Raw genomic sequence first — 27258 nt, forward strand, 5'->3', positions numbered from 1 at the left:
AATTATGTCAATTATAAATGGTTCTCAAACTTTCTACCATCACTGTACAGAATAGTTTGAGCCATTAGTATGTACTATAAAAGCGAATGCATTCTCTGTTTCATAGTATGCATTAGGAGCCTCATAAATAAAACACAGCACCATTTTGCGATGAGCTGATTTTATAATGGGAATTGTAAAACGATACACTAGTACTTTTGTAGCCAGAGCCTGTGTACAAAAGAACAATTTCAGTGACATGATATTAAATATATCCCATTCCCCATTGTCAAATCAAACCCATCATCACCTTAGCGTTCATAATAGATGCTATTATCACAAGGCAAACAAAGACCATAAAAATACCCAGTGCCTCCTGCAACATCAGTCAGGAAATATGGATATATATAAAGATACATAGCTTGTTCTCAATTACGGTTAGTTTATAAAAAAAAATGTATCCTATCAGGTTTTCGGCAACATTGTGCAGTTTTTTCACACTGATTTTATGATTGAGTTCTCTAAGATTTATAGAGTGTCTTCTTTCTCAACACTTTATGTGTTTTGGACAGATTTGTTTTTTTTTTGTTTTTTTTTCTACAACTGGAGTGAGCTTACATACTTTAAAGTTACTTGGATATCAAGTCTGCGGTCAACTTGCCAGACATAAAATTGCTTTAAACAAGAAATTTTTAGTGTTTTATGAACGATCTATCTGAAAATATTTTAGTATCTATTTTATTAGTTGTCAGCATACAGAATATGAAGATAGCCAAACTTAACATCAGGTCTACTCGGCAACTTTGGAAGCAGCTTTCGTCATGAGACCGATGTTGCCGGGTCTCCCTGTGATTCCTTAGCTAACATAAGTGGGGGGTTTTGCAATCAAAAGTTGCAGTGATGACACACTAGAAGTTGCAATGCGACTGCAATTACTAACAATAGTGAACATGGGAATAATATGCAAATCTGTCTCCCAAGATGTAAACAGGGAGACAGTGCCTCTGTTATGCTGCCCTCTATAGCAAGCACCCTGAACACCATGCCCGACTTCCCAGAAGCCTTTACTGCATGATGCGAGGTTATAACCAAATCAATTTCTCAGCTACGGACGGCACCATTTCTGTCTCTTTGGACTTCATCAGCGCAGCCTAGAGAGAATTGATTTGGTTTAAGTGAGAGGCTGAGAGACCAGATTGTGGGGATAACGTCTATCCTTAGGGAGGATTGAGCCTTTAACCAGCCCTTGGGGTGAGTTGAGCCTTGCACCAGCAGTGTTTTTGGCCCTTGAGGTGACTTGAGCCTTGTACCAGCAGTGTTTTAGTTTTTGGCCCTTGGGGTGAGTTGAGCCTTTAACCAGCAGTGCTTTAGGCCCTTTGGATGAATTGAGCCTTTAACCATCAGAGGGGTGAGCCCTAAAACATTAATTTTCAGGCCCTTGGGGTGAGCCCTAAAAAATTATTTGTAAGGCCCTTGGAGTGAGCCTTAATGGGGTTATTTTAATTATTTTTTAACCATGATGGTGGTGGTGTTGGAGGAGGAGGACGAGGAGGAGGAGGATGAGGAACTTGTGAGCTGGCACAGAAACATGGAACTGTGTCTCATTATTGGCACTGAGGACGGAACATGCTGGTTGTGGGTCTACAGCCACTACATTGCCAGGAGAGGCAGACTGTTGTGTTACTACATGCCTGGAGGTAGTGGCTGACTGGCTGGTGCAAATGCCGCTGGAAGCAATATCTGCTATCCACTGTAACATCGGGTCCTGGTGCTTGGGCCTCGTCAGGGCTTTTGTGAAATTTTGACAGGTTGAGTATATACACTCTTCCTGCAGTGTAGCTCTTAAAAGAGCTGTTGATTCATTTTTTCCTGCATAGCAGTAGCTAAATTCTCTCTGACCCTCAGCACAATGTCTCTCCCTATCTCACCAAACCGCATCTGACACGAATATTGCTAACACTATTCTTATAAATCGGAGGTCACCTGATTTAGCCTGCTTCCTGTCACACCTTCCCTGCACAGTTACTGGTGCAAAAATTTTTTTACTGTGTTTACCGTGTGGTATTCGATCGAAATCGAATATGTCGAATACTTAATTTTTCGATCGAATACCTACTCGATCGAATGGTATTCAGTCATCTCTAATGGTAACCATTTTAGCGTAATATTCAGTACTTGTAGAATTTCCGTTTGGATCTCCCACTGAGTTATGGGATTCGCAATCTGCCGATTCGCATGTGCCCTTTGGGCAGACAGGAGATCACTTTCTTTATGCTAGTCTATAAGAGCCTTGAATTGAGTCACATAGACTTCTACAGAAAAACTGACTTCTAGAGATAGGTAAATTGGTTCGTAAAACAAACCAGATTTGATCAGAATAATTCAAATTGATCAATTTTTAATGGAATTGAATAATTTGGGATTTGGCATGGATGAAAGAAAATGTCCCCCCCCCCCCCCGATGTGCATTGTGGCAAATTATTATACTCTGGAGTGTCTTCAAACCTCTGAGAGGAGGCCCAGGGGGAATAACCAAAATAAAAATCATTTATACTCACCTTCTGTTCTGTTCCTTGAGGCATCTGGTGCTCTTTCTCTGCCTCCACGGTGATGTCTGATGCATTCCGGTGATATCATATGCCCAAGGTCACTGCTAAGGACTGTGATTGGGCCTCAGTGGTGACACCAGCACATCAAGCATTAGCCAATAGAATCTTAATATGCTGTGGATACAGTAGGTGACGCTGCCTCTTGTGGTGCCAGCTGCTATATCCATGTCAAGCCAGGTGGGTTAAGTTTGCATATAAGAGAGGCATAAAGGGGTTATAGTGAAGGTAAAAAGCAAATTGACTAGCCAGCATGATTAAGTCCAATGTTAATGATGAGATGTGTGTTAAATTTCACAATTGTGGGTATCCTAATTGGATCTTGGAAAAATTAAAACGCTATTTGGGATTGAGATCCCATGGAAGATCTCAATTCCCGATAGCATTTTTAACAGCGGTTCGCTCAAAATCTGTAAGGACTATTATGAAAAACTGGGTATCATTTTAAAGATGAGATTCTCATCTTAAAACTGAATCGAAAATTATCTTCATAGCCCAAATGAGTCCTGAGATACAGGACTTTAAAGTGCCCCCCCCATCTCGGGAAGCATCAGTGAACTGCAACAGGAAGGGGAGAGGGGAGGAACAGCCTGCAGCGTGCAGAGAGACAGAGAAACAATCTGATCTTTGTGCGCAACCTGTATGTGACCCCAGGAGGGGGGGAAAGGGGCTTCAGTCCCTATTTCCCCCTCCTATCAATCAGAGCGCGTACTGTACATTTGCACTCTGATTGTCAAATACAGGTATAATGTAATTCCCAATAGCCTTACTAGTGGGGAATTCTTATGTAATACCCTCTGAACATAACCAGGGAGTTTATTGGCTCTGTCACCCAGACATTTACCATTGTCTAGGTGACAGTGCCAAAAAAAAGTCGCACCAAACACTTACACAACATATACACAAAGTCATGAATAAAGTTTATATTTCACCCAATCCTTGTCCTGTCTATACCTGAGCTTTCTAGAGTAAAATACATCTCTAGCAATGTCCGTTACATGCTAAAATAATAGTAATAACGATTATCACTAGACATGAATGTATAGGTTGCTAAAAATTTTATAGGGGGATGGAAAATAACATTTTTATGTAAAGTTCTATTCAATTTGCATGCACAAAATGGGTTGGTGCATTTCTGCAATTTTGGCGTTTCTTTAACACCCGCCCCTGTAAATATATACATGTGTGGTATGTATGAACTCCTCACATATTGCAGTTTTTTAGAAAGTACATTTTGTTTGCAGAAAAGGATTGCTTGAGTCACACTTTAGTGGCAAACTTGAATTTGTGTGCAATTTTTGCTGCAAAGTTGCATGAAGGTGGTTGTATATATGAAACATTAAGTTGTGTTTTTACATACGGTATGCTGTGCAATCTCAAAAAAGTTAGATTTTGGTGTCACAGTTTGCTAGGTGCAGTATAGTATAGCAAAATCCTGTCGATCTTCTGTATTAGTGTTTTTGGGAGTCCGAGCTCTTGTAGTAGTTGACGTTTGAGGTACATATAATATATATATACATTGTATACACCTTAAGCTATTATTTTTAAAAAAATTTTGTATATGAATCTGAGATTGAACATGAGTTTTAGGTGCAAATATGTGTTTTAGTGCATTTTTTCAAAAAAAATTTGGTGTGGTCACAAAATTGTTTTGTGTTTGTCACAAAGTTGCATGAAGGTGGATGTGGCTATCGATGACCCATTAAGACATTTGTAATCTTCAGGTTATATAGGGTTTTAGGGGTTCACTTACTTTTCATGGTGTGTACTCCCTACATTTTATAGGATGATACTTTTTTAACATTTCCAGCTTCAAAGCAGATTTTTGTTCCTTCCAGTTCTAGTGATTTTCTGAAGATATGTGCATGCGGGTGTAGGCCTTAATGGTATGAATGAACTCTGCACATGTTGATCTCTTACTTTTAGGAGGTTTTGTGCATATAATTTATTGTTTGGTTTCCACCTCTAACAACTAATATTCATTTATTTGCATTTTTTCATAAAACATTCACTTTAACCCCTTAAGGACCCGGCCATTTTTTGGTTTCGCATTTTCGTTTTTCCCTCCTCACATTTCAAGAGCCATAACTTTTTCATTTTTCAGTTCACAGAGTCACATGATGGCTTATTGTTTGCGGGACAAATTGTACTTTGTAATGGCATCATTCAATATGCTGTGCAATGTACTGGGAAGCTGGAAAAAAATTCAGAATGAGGTGCAATTGGAGAAAAAATGCATTTGCGCCATTTTCTTATGGGTTTAATTTTTACAGCGTTCACTGTTTGGTACAAATGACATGTTACCTGTGTTCTACGTGTCAGTACGAACGCGGTGATACCAAATTTATATAGTATTTGAAATGTTTTGATACTTTTAAAAAAAATGATAAACTTTGCAAAATAGAAAAAAAAATTTGTGTCATCATGTTCTAACACCTGTAACTTTTTCATATTTCCATGTATGGAGCTGGTTGTGGTGTCTTTTTATGCGGGACAAGATGACGTTTCTATTGATACCATTTGGGGAAAGATCTGATGGTTTGATCACTTTTTATTCAATTTTTTATAGGAGGCAAAGTGTTGAAAAAAACGCTTTTTGGCGGTTTTTATTTTTTTTGCCGCTACGCCGTTCGCAGTACGGGATAAATGTTTTAATATTCTAATAGTTCGGGCATTTTGGAGCGCGGGGATACCTAATATGTTTATGTTTAATGTTCTTTAATTACTTTTATAGCTAATCTAGGGAAAGGGGGGTGATTTGAACTTTTATATTTTTTTTATTTTTTTAATACTTTTAAAAACTTTTTTTTTTCTTCTGTTACATTTATGATCAGACCCCTTAGGTACCTTGAAACCTAGGGGGTCTGATCGCTCATACTATTCACTGCAATACTACAGTACTGCAGTGAATAGCAGAATCCCAGCACTTCTATTAGACGATGCCTCTGGCATCGTCTAATAGATCTAGTGCAGAGACAAGCCTGGAAGCCTTCAATAGGCTTCCGGCTGTCATAGCAACCGATCACCGCCCTCATGTGACGTTCAGGAGGGCGGCGATCGGCGAAACATGGCGGCGCCCATGCCGCCGGCGCCGTTTACACACTGCGGTCACGTTTGACCGCAGTGTGTAAAGGGTTAACAGCAGCGATCGGCTCGGGCACCGACCGCTGCTGTTATTGGCAGGTCCTGGCTGTATTATACAGCCGGCATCTGCCGTGTATGGAGCGAGCTCAGCGTGTGAGCTCGCTCCATACATCCCCATGCGACCCATGACGTACAGTTACGTCAAGGGTCGCTAAGGGGTTAAATCAAAATTGCATGAAGGTGCCTGTTCGTATACAGTACCAAGTGGCATTCTGACAATGCTGCAGGTGTCTACTTTAAGAAAATATATAGGTATGGGGGGGGGGGTGGATTATTTTTTAATGTTGCACTTTAGGTTTGATTTGTCCATCTCAAAACTGTGAAAATTGCTCTGGCTACTGGAGGTGCAAAATTTCCAGAGACCCTTGGCAGTGAAAGGGTTAAAGGGAAGCTGTCAACATGAAAATACAGTTTAATCTGCAGGCATCATGTTATAGAGCAGGAGGAGGTGAGCAGATTGATATATAGTTTGTGGGAAAATATTCAATATAAATTTAGTTTGTCTATTTTTCAGTTCTTTCTATCTTTAGAAGAAATAATGGAGTCCAGTGGTTGGTCCAAGCAGTGAATGACAGCCTCTCCTCTATGATTGTGCATACATAGATAGCTGTCAATCACTATCAAGATCGCCCACGTCACTCAATCATTCCTCCTAATCATAGAAAGAATGACATCCATGAAAGTTCCTCCTGCTCTATAACATGCATTTATGTTAAATATTGCTTGGGCCATTAATGATGTTGTCTTGATGTAGTATATTGCTTTTGTTATAATCCGCAGTGCTATGTATGTAAATGTTACTATGGACACTGGCGGCATGTGTTATGATGCCCAGCATAGAGAGTAGCGACGATAGGACAGGAGCATCCCCTTTCTTGGCAGTGAAGGATGCACTGGATGTGACAGGTTACCTTTGAGAATGCTGAAGATCAGAATGCTGGACTCAACATTTCAGATTTATTATAATGTGGTTTTGGATTTTGAATTGGATAAAAAGTGCATTTGTGCGACTTTCTTACAGGCTTCGTTTTTACAATGCTTGCTGTGCAGCCAAAATGACATGATACCAAATTTATATAATTTTATTAACATTTTTACCCAATAACAAAAATCCAAAACTTTTCAAAAATTTTTTTTTTTTTTTTTTCTCAAAGTCGCCATATTATGACAATCGTAACTATTTTATATTTCCGTGTACTGGGGTACATAGAGTAACTTTTTTTTGCAGAACCAGATGTACTTTTTAGTTATATAATTTTGGGGAATGTCTATTGCCCAATTGCTTTTTATTAAAAAATTTTTATCAGAGGCAAAACAGCGAAGACACAGCACATTGGCGGATTTTTTTCCCATACAGGAAAAATATTTTTTGAAGTTTATAAACTAGGCATTTTCGGACACTGGGATACCTAAACTGTATTTGTTTCCCTGTAATTTTCTACTTTTATAGGTATTCCAGGAAAAGGGGAGTGATTTGAATTTTTAATTTCATATACAGTGTATATGTATTTTTTATTTTTTTTTTTACTTTTTTTTATATTGTTAATTTTTGTATATTGTTAATTTTTACACCCCCTAAAGGTCTTGTATCACAGGGAATTTGATCACTAATGCAATGCATTACAATGCATTGCAAAATACCGTCATTTGTATAGCAGACTGCATAAAGCATAGAAATATTCCAGCATTCAATAGGTTCCCAGCTGTCATGGCAATGGATCACCAGCCCCAAATTTAGTTCTGGGAACCGGCAATCTTACTTAAAATGATGATTCCCATGCACCACCAGGAAAATGGTACCTCAGTCAGCTTTGACCGAGGTGATAGGGGCCTTAACGCCGGCAATCAGTGGAGGCTTTAGTGGCAGGTGTCTGCTGTATAGTACAGCAGAGACGTGGCTACTATGGTGGCTGCTCAGCTCCTGAGTGCTGGTACATTTGTTTGCAGATATAAATGTGTGTGTGTGTATATATATATATATATATATATATATATATATATATATATATATATATACATATGGATACCCAATGATGAAACATTTAGAGGATGTCAAGTTTGTTTACCCTGCAATAACAGGTTGAAGGCCACTTAAACACATAGCCCGAAGACTGGCTCCTCTAGTGTTTTATTTGGATGTCTTTTTAACTTTTTCATGTGTCATGTACATGAAATTTTGTTCTACAGCATTTCATTAATAAGACACATTCCAGAGAAATATTGCAGAAACAAAGGCTGCTTTGTAATTTATTCATAATGTGCTGCACAAATGTATGCACTATTAGTTTATTAAAAAATATATATTTCATATTATTGTGTTGCCTAAACTAACCTAAATCTCCTCTTGGACTGCGATGACATGGTTACTCTGAAACCACATGCTGAATAAAATTCACTTCGACAAAGCATCTATGACTAAGTAGAATCATCTTGTCAACACGACATGGCCAATGTCTCATATACTACTACAGCAGAATTGTGTTTGTTCTTATTCTTCTGTTTCACCTAATGTCAGTGTCATAGCTAGATTTTCATTCCGTTTGCTACTCTTGCCCTGTCACCTCTTGGCAAGCAGTGACTAAAGCCCTTGCCTTGCTTGGCTCTTACAAACGATTCCACAGCCTTCTTTCTGTACCAACCGTAACAAGGTGACATCTTCCACGCCAAGAGGAAAGCATTTTTTTTTTCACCAGCATAGCCGGGGATTCCTGACTATAAGAGCAATTACATTTTAGTGAGACTAATGAACTGAAGAGGAGTTCAGTTATGATTTGCCAAGTTATGGTTTATTCTAATAGTTAGGTTAGTTATTAAACCAATTTCAGTCATTTTACCATACCCAATTTTTTTTTGCTGCTGCAATTCTAGAATAAATGACTAAGAATATAATTGGAACCAGTAAAAACATATAGGTTTATATCACTAGCTATACTCTAGATCAGGGACCAGTTTTCAGCAAAACAATTTTTCTATGGCCCGGTGGGGGCAGGAAGGAGTGTGGATGGGGCGGGGAATGGGAGTGGTTGGGGGCAGGGTTAAGCATGGTGGTGTAGATTAGAATCATGTACATATGAAAACACAAGAGAAAGTGCAAACTATATAATTTTTATTATATTTAATGTGACTCAAGTCACCAGAAGGCAGAATCAGTGCTATTAACTTCACTACAGCTACATTACACTTTACAGGGACAAGTGACGTGTAATGTAGTTGCCCAAAGTTTGGTAGGCGAGTGCGGGGTGGAGCCAAGACCCGCTGCATGTCCTGCATAGTACTAAAATCCCGGACATACAGCGGGTACCGGCTCAACCCCGCACTTTGCTCACCTTATCCCGATGAGCAACAACCAAGTGTCACCAAGCGTTGGTACGCGGACCGGTGGAACATGCCCCGCGGCCCGGTACTGGTCCGCGGATCGGCGGTTGGGGACCCCTGCTCTAGATAGTCTAGATTTAATTTTGAGAATTTGCCAAAATTGTGCTTCTAATATACATAATAAAATACAGTAACTCTGGAAATATGGATACAAATTACAGGCAAAAGCAGCAAATGCTTCACCATAATCGATGGTGTGGTATCACTAAAGCTGTCAAGGTTTATAGTGTAGATGCTTTAAAATATATTTATAGAGATGAAAGAGGGCAAGAGCTACACTTAGATGTCCAAATGTTCACATAAAAGAATGAGTTGTTAAGTCATTTCTTGGAGTGCTGAATGTTAAGCTGTTTCCTGGAATTGATTGGGCGGCTGTTCCAGACCCCATGCTCTCCTGCTGAGAATGGTTTCCTTCTGATTGTGTTGGATAGGAATCAAGGGACATCAAGGAACACAACATAAAAAGTTATGTTACTTGATAATGGGTGAAAACTTTGTTGAGTGGATTATTACTATTTATTGATGTATTCTTTCCCTACACTAGATTCATTAACAGATACTAGACGAGTACCTCGCCCATGATAGTATACCATATCTTTTCTCATTACTAAAATGCATAAAATGTGAACGATTGAACCTATCTTATTTGTTGCTAAGTTATTGTGCATAAAAACAATGGTCAAGAACAAGATTGGTGTCTTAAAAGCTATATATTAAGGGCTTTGAAAATCATTCCTCTTTAAATGCACAGTATAAGGTCAGAAACCATCAGCCCTCCAGCTGTTCTAAAACTACAATTCCCAACATCATCGATTCACATTTATGGGAATTCCAAGAACAGCCATGCAAGTGTTCATGCTGGGAGTTATAGTTCTACAACGGTTGTGTGGTGAAGGCCACTGACGCCTGGAAGAGTAAAAGCTCTGATTTTATAGTACTATTGAATCCACCTGCCTGCTTTTGTACTTAACATTTTAATAAAATCAGTCTTAATAAAATTAATCCAGACATTTTAAAAATGCACAACAGCATTAAAAAAAAGTATTCAAGAAAATTTTATCACAACTATATTTTACTGTAAAAAAAATAGTTGTACGTTTATCACAATGTGGCCTGTAACAATTACAATTGCATACAATTATTACAAATTTCAATATGATAGATGCAATGCTGTCAGCACTAGGGTTGAGCCGATCTTGAGATTTCAGGACCGATTTTAAAATCCGATCATTTTCCAGCCAATCGCGATTGTGAAATTTGCTCGATCACCGATCAGGATCCGATCTTTCCTGATCCCGATCGCTCAAGCCTAATTGTATATTATATATACAGTAGGGTTGAGCTAATCTTGAGATTTCAAAATCCGATTTTCAATAATTTTCCAGCCGATCCCGATCGCGAAATTTGCTCGATTGACGATCGGGATCCTATCTTTCCCGATCCCGATCGCTCAACCCTAGTCAGTACATACAATTCCTGTGGTCCCTGCTGCCAGGTTACTTTCCTCTAGCACCCTCTTCCCTCCACTATGCCAGCAATTTGTGCCTGCAAGTATACTGTCTCTCCTGGAGGGCAAAGGTGCCCAACCAATGTACCTCTGTTCCCCACTAGTGTTCAGATCCTCCTCCACATTCTTCTCCTCCCTCTGACTATTTTCTTGGGTCTTGTAGGGTCCTGATGATTCTTAAAAGGCCAGCACATGCACATTAATCCTTTTTTGAGCCCTGATGCCCAAAACATATCAGTCCCACTGAGTACCTGGCACCTGAACAAGAAAGGTTTCTACTTTGCTAGTTCTGTGATGTTGTTCTTCTACTGTGTTCTGTTAGTCTCTCCGTATTTTGACTTTGGCTTGTTTTTAACTCCGTCTATTATCCTGACATAATTTTGCTGATTTCCTTTATCTGACACTGGCTTTACCAATGACCTTCAAACCCTTGCTCTCTGGCCGGACTTTCTGCCTGATTACAACTCTGGACATGGACATCACAACCATTTTGCATTTAATGGGTTTCTTGATGGTCTGTTAAAACAGACCATAAAAGAAATCATTTATGTGAATAACCATTTGCATAAAAGGATATTATTGCAGCCGAGTAATGTCACGGAGACCCAAAAGCAAGCAGTGTATTTTGAAATCAATGCTGACACGTCAGTTTACTTCTGATCAGGCAAAGGTGTTATCATCTCTCTGCAGTTTGGTGCTCTCTTGGGCCAACCCACTATGGGAATGAGGGAGACGTCAGACTTCTAATATGCAACTATTCTTGACAATCTTCTTCTCCATTATTGAAGAACTTTCTCTGCAGCGTCTTCTCTGTTCCTCTTGACTGCTAGTCAATACACCATTCATTTTCACAAATAGGTTGCTGAGCTAGCCTGGAACAAGGAAGCATCGGTGGCAACATGTTGGGAAGGTCTATCTGGTCTTACTAAAAATGATTTGCTGGTACACATCTTCCTACCTCCTTGGATGCCTTAAAGAGATGTCTGTCAGCAGTAAATTAGATATAAACCTAATCACAGTACCTAGTATAGACGATTCTACAGTTTCCAAATATGCCTCTGTTATTCAGCTTTGGAACCCCATTTTCATGCCATTTGCTCTTTAATTCATATTCAATGATGGAAAATTCCCTTTCCTGGGATTGTAATTTACATATGATTAAAACTGTAACTTAGCTGAATAACACATCCATACTTGGAAACCGTAGAAGCATTTCTACAAGATACTGGGATTCGGTACTGCTCTAGCCTCTCATATTAACTTACACTTCAGAGAGCATTCCAGAGAAGTTGATCATAAAAATAAGTTTCCAAGACTGGTGCCTTCCTTCCAAAGGCCTCTTTTAACACCCCCCCCCCCCCCTTGCGTTCTCAAGATTGATGGGGTCACCTAAAGATGGCCCCCCACCAATTAAAATCAGAATGTGATAGGCACAGGCAATGCTGTATGTGTTCCCAGACTGTGTGCATATAAAAAACATATATAGATGGATCAATGTATGTCTGAATGAAATTAATATTATAAAGTGAGATCTATATATTATAAACAATGAATCATTGGTTGGGGTCTAAATAAGTGGATTTCCAAGAAAAATAACAACAATAGAGACACAACGACACAGAAAGCATGTACTTTAGAAGTATGGAGGAGAACAGAGGCATCAGTAGCCTTCAGCTGGGTGGTATTTTTACATCTGGAAAGGGCAGAGATCACAGCAGAATGGGGGAGTTGTACTTATCAGGTGAAGGGACTTTATTTAGGGATGAGGATGATGTTGTAACCTCCCGGCACTCTTACAAAAGACTGTGTGTAAGTGTTTTAGCCTGTCTGGCACATTTGCAATTCAGTGATTTGTAACTGTGTAGTTGTCTGCTTCATCATCTAATATCAGTGAGGCCAGACCAGTCCCCTATTCTCCTCAAACATGACTGCACCCTAGCTATGCCCCTACGACCCTATGACCCTAGTCTGTGGTTAAAAAAAAAAAAAAAAAAACATCACTGTCTGTGCTTATCTGAATTCCAGTTCTGTGGGCAATTTCATTCACTAGGACTTGATTTGTAGTCATCAGAAACCTACCATCCGTCTGGAAAAATCCTTGCTGGTGGCTTGTTTAGTCCATCATGGAATATCTAGTGCTACAAGTGGATGTTCTGCATTCAGATGAAAATCTGCCTATGAAATAACCCATTGAAGGGAACCTGGAGGCTGGTAGAACTAGTAGTAGTAGTAGAATTTGCACTTGTCATTGTGGATCTCTACCAAATCTTCCCGCTCTCCTCCTCGGCAGTTTTTTTGTCCGTTTTGGCCAATCTATTCATTCAGTATGGGCCTTCTGTGTTTATGGTCTTCTGCAACACATTGTCTCTGATGGAAAGTTTACATTCATCTCAAGATTCTGGACATCTCTCTGCGGTCTTTTGGATATAAAACTGGACTTCTCATTGGTTTATGATCCTCAGTTTAATTCCTTAGGCTTAGTTTTCTTACAATAATCAATCTGGAGAGTCCACTGGCACCACTTTTCACATTATATATGGTCTTCATCCTAGGATTCCTCTCCTTGCCCCAAATTCTTCTTCTATGATACCAACCATTAATTCTGTGTATTGGAATTTTCTACACATTTGGCAGCAAATAGAATCAGCTCTGATCCAAGCTGCTACCTGCATTAAAAAGTATGCAGAGCAGAAGACCCTAGTCTTCTCCAAGTGACCGGGTGTTCTATAGACATTTTGATGAAGGTCTCTACATATAAATTTGCTCCACATTTCATTGGTCTATGAAAGGTTTAAGATAGATTAACTTTGTTCTAAAAGCTGCATCTTCCACACACACTCTCCATCTTTCTATTTTTTTTAACCATTTCTTTCTCCTCAAACCAGTAATCCTAGATTTTCTAGGACTTCTGTTTTAGTACTGGCCACGAGACACATATGAGGCGAAGGAGATCTTAGAGACAAAGAAAAGTGAGAAAAAAGTGAACTGTAAGGGCTTCATTCCAAAAAAAAAAAAAAAATCATGGGAGTCTGTGGAGAATGCTAATACCCTCCTCAAGAGATTCCTTCTATTTTGGACCAGAGAAGAGGGGTACTGCTACACTGGTGGTGACCGCCACTCAGGGGGGGTCCTTTTCCTTCCACTGTGCCGGATTTCTGTGCCTACATGCTGTTTACTGTCATGGACATCAATATACTTTCATTCCCTGGTGTTGGATCAATTCTCCATTTTCACTGACGCCATCACTATCTATAGCTCCAATAATGCCTGAACAAGTATATTTAGTATATGGACTTTTTCAATTGTGAACTTAGTCCTGGTGTTTGTATTCTCTATAACTGGTTCTATACAGTAAGGGTTGTAAGCTAACCACATTTTGGGAAACACGGTGATGGCTAACTGCCATTTAGAAGCCTTAGTGCAAGAAATATAGATGCACCAGTTACAGAGATGTAACACCGACCTTTTAACACCAGCCTTGACTGTAATTTCAGTTTAGTGCTCTGTAAGTGCCTGCAGCAGCCCCCACAGCACCCTTAATTACTACTGTGAGCGGCATGGTCCTTATACCCCAGGAGTCACAGATGGTACGCCTGGATTGTTGTAAATCTTGGTTTGTATTTCAAAATAGTAACCTTTTATATTACAAAATTACGTTTTACATATATTGTTACAAAGTAAGGTCTATCAAGTTATAATCAGTAGAGTATACTTTGCAGTTATTTAACATTTGCTAGTCTTGAAAGTATCTAGTAGTGTTGCATAAAATTATTAATACAAAACATATACTTCTGCATACTATATTCGTGAATTTCGCTTCTCTTCTGCCTCTCACTACTAGGGTCTAGTAAAGTGCTCATTGGTAAACCATGTAGATTAAAGAGATAAGTATTGCCATTACTGAGTGAGGTCTTACTTCTTACTCTCCTTGATATATACACTGATTGGTGTCCTAGTCATGTTTTTCCCATCATTCGTCTCTATGGCTCCATACAGATGCCTGTGTATTATCATAGGCCTGAGTATGCAGCAGTGAACATGGAGCAAAACTCAGGGCAAATCCTTTACCTTATGAAGTGAATGGGTCCATGGAGGCGCGGGCAGCACTTATTTCATCCAAGTGCATACTGCGATATTTTACCAAGGACTAGGCACATACATATAGCCTTAGAGCACCCATACAATACTAATTTTGCAAATTGAACATTGTCGCTATTTATCATTGCACACATATGTATCATCCACAGGTATTACAGTACCAAAGTGTACCAAGAAAACATAAGTCCCCCTCCATTATTGATACCCAGCAGGTAGGGTTCATCGATTGATGTTGCTTGTGTATTTCTGCAGCTCCTATTAGCCCGGTGCACATCCATGTTATGGAACACTGAGTTGTGCTTTTGAACACATTAGTAGCAGAGCCAGTGTTATATTCAGCTGCAATGACTTGACCGTGACCTGCCTGCTCATCAGAATGATTCTTGACATCCTCCTTTGATCCCTTTCATCAACAAGTTGTTTATGTCCATATGATTCCTATTTGCAGGATTTTTTCCTTGATCACATAATTTTCAATATACTGTTGACAGGATTATAATATGGCCTTTTTGGGACTCCTGAGGGGCCCATGGCCATCGTAATTTCTCACCAATTTTGCCAAGTTTATAAAACTTAGGAGTGGCCTGCATTGGCAGTAAAATTGTATATGTAGCCATAAATATACAAATGCATATAGACTTCCCATATGCAAAGGGCAGCATCATAGTGTGGGTGGTGCTTACTCCCTGCATAGTAAGGGAGCCTGCTAGTCTTTCACAATGAAGTCCTTCCCTCCGGTACTCCATGGCCATTAAGAATAATATTGCCTTCAACTACACTCCTCTGGTCCCTGGGTTTGGCAGCACCCCAGGCACATTCTGTAATGTGTAATGTATAAACTGAAGCTAACACTGAGAATGAGAAGTCCAATGAAACTTGCCTGGTAGGGGGCCCACAATCTTCATACTGCCCAGAGCCCATGGGAGTCTTAATCCACCCTTGACTGTTGACACCAATGAACAAGATAACCCTACAAGGTTTTCAGCTTTTAAAATAGGTCCACAAATTAAAAATGGAAGCACGTGCTTTTGTCTTTTTCACTGATGCTGATGTATCACAGATGTGTCACACCAATGAATATCTATGGGTTTATGGAAAAAAACAGGTGACGTCCATGTGTAAGTGCTTTTTACAGACCCAGAGACATAATGTAGAAAATTAAACAAAACAAAAAAGTTGTTTTGCTTGTCACAGACAGGGTATCTGTCCATGATAGAGAAAAATAGAAAAATAGAGCCCCAACCGTATAAAAATGTATGCATGGATTTAAAAGGGAGTCTAGGTAAAACCGTAGAATTTGTTCTTTACAGTGGCCCTACGATCATTGTCACTTTTATCACTTTATTGCCCTGTACTGACATCTACTGGTCACAGGGAGGAAGATCCTACTACTCTGATCTCAAACATCAGATTGCATTTACAATGACAGCTTCCATTTGCTCATCAAATATTTGTCTCTGCGACAGTTATATACACATAGCTGTGTTTTCAATTTTTTATTCTATACATTTTTTTTTAATGTTAAGCTGTTAAGTTCCGATCCAAACTGTAATGTCCATATTCACATATAATGTACGTGAGATTTTACCTCGATTATATTCATAACTAATTAATTCTGATCTGTCAACAAGATGTTACATACTGATAACCTACCCTGAGATGTAACTTGAAATTCCTGAGACCCAATATAAAATATGTAATAGGGCACCCACCTACCTTATGCTTTTAGAATAGTCGTATATTGTATGTGGCAAATGGACAATTGGGGTCCCTTCCGGGTTAAGGGCCTGGTAGCATCTAGTTAACACTGCATCCCCTATAGCTATGAATGCAAACCTATGGCACGGGTGCCAGAGGTGGCACTCAGAGCCCTCTCTTTGGGCAATCATCAATGGAACAGATTATACTGTGTGTGGGCCACCATGGAGCAAATTGTACTGTGTGGGGACCACTGTGTAGCAGATTATAGTGTGTGAGGGCCACTGTGGAGCTGATTGTACTGTGTGGGACCCACTGTGGAGCTGATTGTACTGTGTGGGCCCACTGTGGAGCAGATTGTACTGTGTGGGAGTCACTTTGAAGCAGATTGGACTTATGGGGGTCACAGTGGAGCAGAAAGCTCTATAAAGACCCTTTCGTATGACCATATTTTGCAGGTCTGTAATTGTGTGCAATTGTGGATCTGCACATTATTAAGTTTGAATTGCCATGCTGGCACTTTGTGATAAATTAGTGGGTTTTGGGTTGCAGGTTTGCAGTTCACATATTGATGATCTAAACCAGTGATGGGGAACCTTTTAGAGACCGAGTGCCCAAACTGCAACTCAAAACCCACTAAATTATCGCACACTCCCAACACAGCAATTTAACCTTAATACTGTGCGGATCAACAATTACGGAGCCACAAAATAAGGTCATGTGAATGGGGCTTTACAGAGCGTTCAATGATACAAAACAACTTTGCACTGAAAGGTAAAAGTTTGCATTTGGCATAATTTTGAACAATTAATGTTCACTATTTATATCACACAGGATCTGTTTTATAGTGACTGTGCAATGTTATTACAGCCTGTAATAATATCACTTATCTGCTATAAAACAGATTCTGTGTGATATAAATAGTGAAAGGCTCCTACACAGTTCAATGTGCTCCACGATGGCCTCCACAAAGTACAATATGCTCCACAGTGGCCCCCACACAGTATAATCTGTTCCATAGATGGTTGCTCACAGAGAGGGCTCTGAGTGCCACCTCTGGCATGCGTGTTATAGGTTTACCACCATGGATCGAAACCCATTTAAAGAAAGCCTGGGACTTGAAATATTATGGAAACACTTTTTATATAGCTTCAGGCCTTTATCTTTCTAAGATAAAGCAGCGTCTTCCTGCCCTACTTGTGATGAATTTTCCCATTTGGGACTTATTTCTAAATAAAAAGTGCAGACATTGTAGCAGATTTATTAATACTGTCTTAAATATAGACTTGAAATTAAGATGTTATTCATGAATTTGCATCCATAGGGATTCATTGATGTGTCCCATTCAATGACATATATGTGAAAAGAAACCATATGATAAATGTAGAGTACTGTGTGTGATCTATAAATAGTAGAAGACAACTCTTTGCAGCTTTTTTTTCAACATATCCTCATTGCTGTGTCATCTGCAGGTACCCAAGAAGATTCATGAAGTGCCTTCAGTGACAACATAAATGGAACGCAATCCAAATTCAGAATGTCAGAAGAACTACCTGCCACTTAAAGTTCATGGAGCAGATAATATGAATTTCCGATTTTTCCTTGTACCAGGCATGTACAGACTTGCACTTGTCATCAGACTCAGCAGATACTAAAACCAAACCAAGGGTGACACAAACTCCCTCCAATCAGCCGGCTTTGCATGCACTCAGTGCTGGAGAGTTACTATGCAGTTTGGACTGTTCGCTGTGCTTGTCTTGATCTTGATGGATATTGCAGACAGCAGCAAGGTTGTGAAGGGGAGGAGACACAGGAGAAGTAAGTACAAGTCCCATCAATCCTGGCTCTGAACACAGGCAGTACTTCAATATCCCCATTTCACAAGCATTACATGTAAGATAGTATTAATGGTGTTTCCTACAAAGCAAGTCATTTCTTCTCCATAGGATAAGGGATATTGATGGACGTTTGTGTTATCTTCAGTGCTGCTATTAGAATGAATGGAGCAATGTGCACAATGCCTGACAACCAGTACTTTCAGAATAGAGCATTATGCTGCCCTTGGGGTCAGCCCCTCACTGATCTACAGGTTACCCCCTATCCTATGTCTAGGAAATAACTTGTTTCATGGAAAAACTCTTTAATAATTCAGAAGACTAGAATGCCATTTATTTATTTATTCACTTTATTCAGCCTTTTTTTAAAGGGTTATACTCAGTAGCGTAACTAAACTCTTGTAGGTCCTGGTGCATTCTATTGTTTGGGGCCCAGTATCTTATCCCAACAGCAAATTCTTGCCAGTGATGGTTATGGGTGGTAAAACGTTTAATCCACCTTAGTGTGGTTAGGGTAAGCTGTGGGTCTCCTTGGCTTATGGGCCAGAGTGAAGCTGCAATCTCAGTACTGATGCTAGTGCTTATGACCTCCCTAAGGGCTCGTTCACACGGGGGGGGGGGGGGTGGTGGATTTTGATCATATCTTGACTCAGGGAGCCAAGTCAAAATATGGTCAAAACCCACCTGCCACAATGTCGCGGTCGCGGCTTCCCCCACCGCGGAGTCGGCTCAAATGAATGGGCCGACGCCAGAGGTTGTGGTTGCCAGGCGGAATCCGCCTGAAGGAAGGGCAGCTTGCTTCTTTTTTCCGCGGAAAAAAGAACGCTAGTGGTCTCCATAGATCACCATTGTAAAGGGGCGGATTATGATGTGGATTCTGCTGTCAAAATCTGCCCTTTTAGCCCCGTGTGAACTAGCCCTAAGGCTGCTGGGCCTTGGTGCAACTGCACCCTCTGCACCCTCTCAAATTATATAAGTCAATTTATAATTGAAATCTATGACTACTGTACATTCCAGTTTCTGGCACACAGACTACCTAAGATGCATGAAAATGATCCATGAAACACCTCTTACTAATTTTGGTGTATTTAACCTACAAATACCTCAAAATATAACAACACTGAGACAGCCGCGGCGTCCACAGCGCAAGACTCGCTCCCAATTAGGCCCATTCATTCAGGCCTAATCAGGAGAGGATTGCCGCGACTGAATGCCGGAGCACTGCATCTGGATCCTGTCGTGGCAAGCCGGATGGAGTTCACACGGCGGAATTTGGTTTTCACCGTGTGAACATACCCTAAAAGAACTCACCAGAAGCAAATATTATAAAAACCATAAATGTTTATTGATCACAAAATTCATATAGTTATATAAAAAAAGACACAATTACATAAAAACAAACATTGACAATGGAGAAGGGTATAAAATATGTCCTAGCTCCATAACAATGGAGAACACGGGAAGAAGAAAAAGAGTAATGGCTGAATAACACCACACTGCGCTGTCTACCAATAAGTATTTGGACACCCATGCAAATGAAGATATCTGCGGTCATGGTGTACGTCACGCCTTCTTCCATTAAATAGGAAACAGCATTGGCATTAGTGCATTGGCATTAGTCGCATGCAAGATGTCATTAAGTGCAGAATTGGCCGATTTCAAGAAAGGGGTAATTGTGAGGTACCACAGAAATGGCCGATCCTTAAGGGACATAGAAAGCGAACTGAATTACCCAAAATCAACAGTGTCCTATGTGTTTATGAAGTGGAAGTTGAACGGTAATTGTCGGAATGTGCCCCGAGTTGGCAGACCCCAGAAACTGGGAGATAGAGACCGACGAGTGCTGGCCAGAGAAACCGCACCCAACCGATGGCTCACATACAGCAGGAGTTTCAACAGACATCCGGGAGTATTGTGTCGCTCAATACCATCCGTAAGGAAGCACATCTGCTGGTTCTACCAACTACTGAATATGAATAAATGTTGTTTTCTATTTTACCACAGGTGTCCAAATACTTGGCTGATAGTGTATATGTAATACTTATCTCACAGCAAATTATACCAGTTATAATAATCCACATAGAGAATGTATAGACTAACAATCAAAATAGAATGTGGGATGAATGGTGGCATGAAGTAACAGATTATGTATATGATGACTGTATCTATCTAAATAGTGGAGGGAACCAAGCATAGAAGTTATAAATAGTATTGTGCAAAATACCTGCTGTGCATGTGTACAAAGCATATGCATAGCTATATGAAGTAGACACACAAGGCTCCCAATCCTAAATATCCTACAGATAACTATATGCCACCTTACTTACCCACAGACATGATGGTATGTAATGAAGATGATGCCCAAAACACAGCGACTCAGATGTACATTTCGTCTAGTGCTCAGACTTTGTGAGGAGATAAATAAACTGTTAAAAACAATAATAAATCACTACCGAGGTATTACAATTGATGTTTTTCATGCTTTTGAATTCTTCGCTATGATCAGGGTTATGGAAACAAGGTGATCACTCCACATATACAGCTTTATACCAGCTCCTATACCCTCCTATGTGGGTTCTGCTTCTTTCAGTGGTAGATATATAAAGCTGGTAAATATGTATGTACAATCTTTTACTATTTGATTCAGGTACACATACAAGCTCTGCATCTCCTGCATTGGTAACAAACCCATTTGGGGCCTGAACTGCCAAAGGTATTGGGGATCATTCATGGAATATATTGGCTGGAGGTCAAAATATCCTGTAAATTATATGCGATCTCTGCCAAATAGTACAAGGATATCTCTCCAATTGCCTACACAGATCTCCATCCATGAGTAACACTGGCCAGGGTTTTTGCAATATATCCAGCACATCCAACCACCATGAATTGAACATGGTGATGAAGTGAACAGGTTAAGTATCATACTGTCTAATTTTAGTTTTACTCACAAACAGAAATTTACATTCCATATCACGGTCTCTAACAAAGCCTCTTCGTATATTTTTATGTCTATATCCCTTCCTGTAGAATCTTTCACAATGATCTCAAGCTTGATGCTCAAATTTGGAACTATTAACTTTTGCTTAATGTGAGGACCTAGAATGTAGGAGTGAATGTAGTCAATGTTGATTTGTGAAATACATCAGTAGAGATCATACTATCTATACCCTTTTCTATTACTACATCAAGGAACTCTACCCTGGTATGGCTAAATTGCCATGTAAGGTGAATGTTAAGGTCATTCTGAAAAAGTTTACATAAAAAGGTCTCTAAATCTATGACAGAGTTCTGCCAGATAAAATATATATCATCGATGTACCAAGACCCTGAGAGAACAGCACCAAATCCTGCAGTATTATAACCAACCTACCTCTCCCACAGCCCCAGGAATAAGTTGGCATTCAAGTCGCCCCCATAGCCATGACCTACAGCTGTAGAAAGAGGCCGTCCTTAAAGATTAAATAATTATGAGTCAATGCAAAAACCAATAGTCAGATAACAAATTCCACTAAGTCTAAGTCCAAATTCGACATTACCAAAAATAACTAGGCAGACCGTCTCCTGTGGCCATAGTATATCAATGTATAGAGTGCCTCAACATTACATGTCACTAGGAACATGTCGTCGTCCAGGTGTGTTTTCACACATTTTGCAAAGAAAAGTCCACAAATCTACAGATTCTCTCACATAAACTCCCCATACTGGAGACAATAGGTCATCTGGGGGGCAATGGTGCATTTTTGTGGATCTTTGACAATAGAAAAAAGGTCAGTATTATAGGATAGTCTACCCCTAGACCCTGCAAGAATCTATCTAAAATTAGACCATCTGCCACACCATTAGTCAAAAACAAATCCAATTCAGTTTTGAATTGACTCGTCGGATTACATGGAAGACGTTGATAGCATTGGGTCATATTTAATGCCTCAGCCTCGTACATATCAGATGGCCAGATCACAACATTCTTCCCTTGCCTGCAGGCTTAATGACTATATCAGTCAAGTTTTTTAATTCATGTATAGCCCTACAATGGACTGCAGTAAGATAAAATCTAACTCCCTCATTAGACAATTGGTGCAAATCCTGCTTGACCAGTCTATCAAAAATGTCCTCCAAAGGACACAATGACAAGACAGTTTTTTTGCACCATACTCTTATAACGTCTATGCTTGGTTCCCTCCACTATCCAGATAATTCCGGTCATCATATATCAGTTGCTTTATGCCACCGTTCTTCCCACATTCTATTTTGATTATTACTGTATACATTCTCTATGAGTATTTGTTATAGCTAGTATAACTAGCTGTGAGATAGGACTAAGTATTTCATATAGTGTGATGTTATTCCCCCATTACTCTTTTTCTTCTTCCCATGTTCTCCATTGTTATAGAGATAGGACATATTTTATATCCTTCTCCATTGTCACTGTTTATTTTGATGTAATCGTCTCTTTTTTATAAATATATGAATTTTGTGGTCAATAAAAATTTATGGTTTATATAACGTTTGCTTCTGGTGGGTTTTTGCAATTTTGGTGTATCTCATGCTGTAGTTGCCCATTGCTAAGGCTAAATTCTGGATGAGAAAAATAATCAAAAACATTACCTTGGGTTATAGTGTGTTCTCACTGGAACATTCACTCAACTCTAGGTTCATGGTAATACAAAAGAGGCAATATTGGATTAAAAAATGTGGGGTTCCTATGTGGGTTCTGCTTCTTTCAGTGGTAGATATATAAAGCTGGTAAATATGTATGTACAATCTTTTACTATTTGATTCAGGTACACAAAAGCAACCTGTTTCGATGCTGAACTAGTGTCTTCATCAAGCCAACTAGTTAGCAAGCATAAAAAATACAAGAAATGCAACCAGCAAAAAGATGGACACGAAAATGACAAACAGACAAAAAAAAAGCAAAAAGAGGAGCAAATATACACACATCTGGGTTCATGGATAGGCATATGTGTACCAAAACACAACACAAAGCCCATCCATATACATATATGAGCTCTAGTAGTGAAGATAGAAGTTGATTTCCTCAATGCTAAAAATATATACTATTGGAAAAATCACTATAATCAGTATTAAAGATACTAGGAAAATCATATAAAAAATGAGCCAAATAAATACACATAATCTACATAATCAAATATGTATAAAACTTTCTATCTCTAAAAATATATAATGTAATAAGAATACTAGACAAATCAAAAGAAATATAAAAAAGTAGAAAAGTGCATCCTAATCCATTAAATAAAGTAAATATAGAACTTTCCATCTATGGAAATGTATATATATATATATATATATGTGTGTGTGTGTGTGTGTGTGTGTGTGTGTGTGTGTGTGTGTGTGTGTGTGTGTGTGTGTGTGTGTGTGTGTGTGTGATCAAGTTCGAATGGAAAATGATCGGAAATCGGATTTTAAAAACGATTCTGAAATTTCAAGATCGGCTCAACCCCAGTGTTAACCCTACAGATGCCTTGGTCAAACATGACTGAGGCATCTTCTTACTGACAGCACATGGGCACTGCCATGTTAGTAACAATAGCTTCCCACCAGGAGTATATTGAAGGCTCCAAGGCTTGTCATTTGTGTAATGACAAATAACTGAAATATCTTCCTTATCTGAAGAAAGAAATAGCCTCCTTATCTGAATGTAATAGCACTTACTAGTGTTACTAGTGTGGCTCTATTAGTCATACATGTCCAGTACAATACAGTACAGCTTCTGCTGGATCCTCACTGAAAGAAGCAAGGATATCATCTAGGCTGGACATAGACTTTTTTTTTTCTATGGTAAGGTGTTTATTGAATTTATTTTGACTCGCTACTTGGAGTCTGAATCTTTCACTGTTATAAATGCGGTTTCCCATGCCCAGCTTTCTGAGGATCGAGTCTGTTTGTAGATTCTAACATCTCTTATATTCAACTTTGTGCCACCACCTCGTGTGTAAACTAAATGTTCTGATACATTGGCATCCAATAAAGTAGGCCATAATTTTCTTTCTGTCAGATTTGTATGAAATGAAATTAAATTTCATACATAAGTAAATTCAAAGGCAAGTAGATGCACTGTATCATAGCACAATACAGATCTCTATGTGCTGCATTATGTCTCTACGCAGCACAGATGATGTACTGAGCAGTAATACTATAGCAATCAGAGTCCTGATCCATAGAGTTAAACAATATTATTCAATTTTGGACTCATTTAGATTTTTTTTGAAGTTTTTGTCTATCTACTAGACAGATATCATGTTTTCTCCTTAATAAATTATTTACCCGTTTAATTTAATATGAAAGTTTCAAATGTGATAAAATAGTCAACAAGTTTAGTACATACACACAAATGAGAGAATGGCTGCCCTGTTCATTGCCCTGTGATGATATTACTGGAATTGTTGCCTGTTTGGCTCATTTGCTGTGTATTTTGCGGCCATTGGTAGCTGGCATGTGCTTGATACTATGTAATCTGCAGGAAGTGCTTGTCTAAGGGATGCAATGAAGTGAGAATTACACTGGAATTATCCAACTATGTTTTAGCTGATCATGAGATCAGAAAGGGAAATGCAAACAGACTAACTAATCCAAATGTTTTCCTATCAATGTAAAAAGCCTCTTTTAAAACAACAGTATTCAAGAGAGTCTGTCAGCAGTAAATTGGTTATAAAACTAGTCACCGCACCTTGAACATACACTTCCCAAATATGCTATTTATAGTCAGCTTTGAAGCCAAATTTTCATGTAAATCACTGTTTTATTCATAAGCAAATGATCCTTATCTTCTGTTCTGGTTTACAAGATACTAATTCCACAGGGAGGCCAACAGACCCCATGGACTATAATGCGGGAGGCCAATGTTTTACTGAAAAAAACAGAAGGAGGACAAGTGCAGGACTTTTCCATCTGTTAATTTCAGGTGGACATTGCAACGGAGTCACTAACCTAGACTCCAGCACAGATGTGAACTTAGACTGAGGGGAAGAATACTTTGGAGATGTGCCTCAGCTTGTCTGGGCTTTGATCTCAACTCTAGATTCCCAGACTATGAACATGCTGCTGACAGACTTCTTTTAACTCTTATGCAAGATAAATGTGATCAAATTTTATCTAATTAAGAAACAATCATAAAAATACACTAATACCCATCTCTCCTTGCTCCAAGACTTCAGGGAGCTGCAGGTGCGATGTGAGTGATGTCATCACAACGCGCCATCAGCTCCCAGAGCAGAGACTGGACAAATAGTGAAGCAGGGAACATTATTGGATGTAACTCATTAGTGTCAAGAGAGGACGCAGATGAGTTGAACATGGGACATACTTCCAGCTGGCCAGGACAGCAGGACAAGGCCTGGAATCCGGGACTGTCCTACTGAATCTGGGGATGGTTGGGAGGTATGGCTCTGTGTGCCAGGAAAATGTGCCCACACAGTAGCAGACCTGGGCAGATGAGGGGTGACAGCCTTTTTTTTGCCCCTTTTTAAAAAGGTAATAGACATAAATACAGCATGAAAAAGATCTCCATTTAGGCCACACCAAAAGTCAGGACGGCAGCAAATTATCTGGACTATAAGGTGCAAATGCTTCATAAATGAAGTGCAGGACGAAAAAAGACCACACAAAGTTTATGTAAAAAAAAAAAGCACAAGCAGCCTAATAAATGTTCCTTATTTTAGTGTGACCTTAGTAAAAGGCAGAGATAACATGGACATATAAAAATTAACCAAGTCATAGCTGGAACAAACAAAACATTTTTATTCCCCCTACGCCCAAACAGCAGCACAAGATGGGGTATTCCTGCCCCTGTGTACTGTTAGGACAGGTGGAACTTTTAATAAACTAACAAGTTCCCTCCCATAAAAGGCCTAGGAGACCTCCCCCTCCCTGTGTTTTTTTCTGTCCTGTTACCAGGACAGGTGGAGGGAGAGGTCTCCTTTCCTCTCCCACAATTTTAAAAAGATTTCCTTTCTTTTTGGATTCTAGGTTTCCCCCTCCCCCTCTGGGTCTTACCTGGGGTAGGGGGATCCCTTGCTGCTCCGCTCGCTTTCTACTCCCCCGCCGCCTGGGTAATGATGCTCCGGCGGCCGGGGGGGGGTGGGGGGGAGTGAGGCTTGCGGCACATTCTCAATGTTCCGGACTATGTTCTGCGGTCCCCGTCCCGCCGCGCTTCCCCCGCCGCCTGGATGTGCAGTGGCGCTGGCGGCCGGGGGAAGAGGAACCTTGCGGCGCTCTATAGTTCTGCCGTGGGCACTATCTGGTGCCCCGCGGACTTCCGCTGTTCTCCGCGCATGCGCGGGGGAATTTGCTTCGTGCATGCGCGGCTTTGCCGGCTCGCGCATGCGCAGTCTAGGGCGCTCTTTCCCTTGGCCGAAGCCCAGTCCAGCTCCTGGGGCCCCCCGCCCAAGGTTGACATAGCGGTCTCCAAACTATCTAAACGCACGGTAGTGCCAGCGGAGGACGGCTCTAACCTCCAGGATGTGATGGACCGCAGGGCGGAGGGGTCCCTGAGGCGTATTTACGCCTCTTCCTCAGCTCAAGCTTCGGTGGGCATCGCGGCTAGTGAGGTAGTCGCTAAACTGCGATCGGAGGTCTCAAATCTGGAGAGGGACATCGACTCCGGTGCCCATCGGGACGATCTGTTGAAGGCTATGACAACCATTAGCCTCATGTCCGACTACCTCTCTGAGACCGCTTTCTATCAGACCAAGCTGGCAGCAAGAACCATGGCATTGTCTACCGCTGCGAGGCGCCCCCTCTGGCTCAAGCCCTGGAAGGCAGATAACGCCTCAAAGTTCAATTTATGCGCCCTGCCCTTTGAGCCAGGCAGGCTATTCGGGAGTGAACTTGACCGGATAATGGAGGGGTTGGCCGATTCAAAAGGTAAGAACCTGCCTCAGTCAACAGGATCCAGGCAACGATCCTTTCGTGGCTACGCCCCCGCGAGAGGCATGTCAAGAGGCCAGTTTCGAGGGCGCCCCTCTGGCCCAAGAGGCGGTCGAGGTTCCTCCCG

At 40.2% G+C, this 27258-nt stretch overlaps 1 protein-coding gene across 1 annotated transcript in view; it reads left to right on the plus strand.

Moving 5' to 3' along the window:
* The window catches only part of RSPO1 (R-spondin 1), a 126261-nt gene that overhangs the window by 65237 nt on the left and 33766 nt on the right, over positions 1-27258 (plus strand). Inside the window, exon 2 of the mRNA XM_075264578.1 lies at positions 17880-18225. Within this exon, the coding sequence (XP_075120679.1) occupies positions 18135-18225 (91 nt within the window). The 5' untranslated portion in view covers positions 17880-18134. The remainder of the gene's footprint in view (positions 1-17879; positions 18226-27258) is intronic.

This window comes from Leptodactylus fuscus, chromosome 2 (genome assembly GCF_031893055.1).
Source record: "Leptodactylus fuscus isolate aLepFus1 chromosome 2, aLepFus1.hap2, whole genome shotgun sequence".
Lineage (NCBI taxonomy): Eukaryota > Metazoa > Chordata > Amphibia > Anura > Leptodactylidae > Leptodactylus > Leptodactylus fuscus.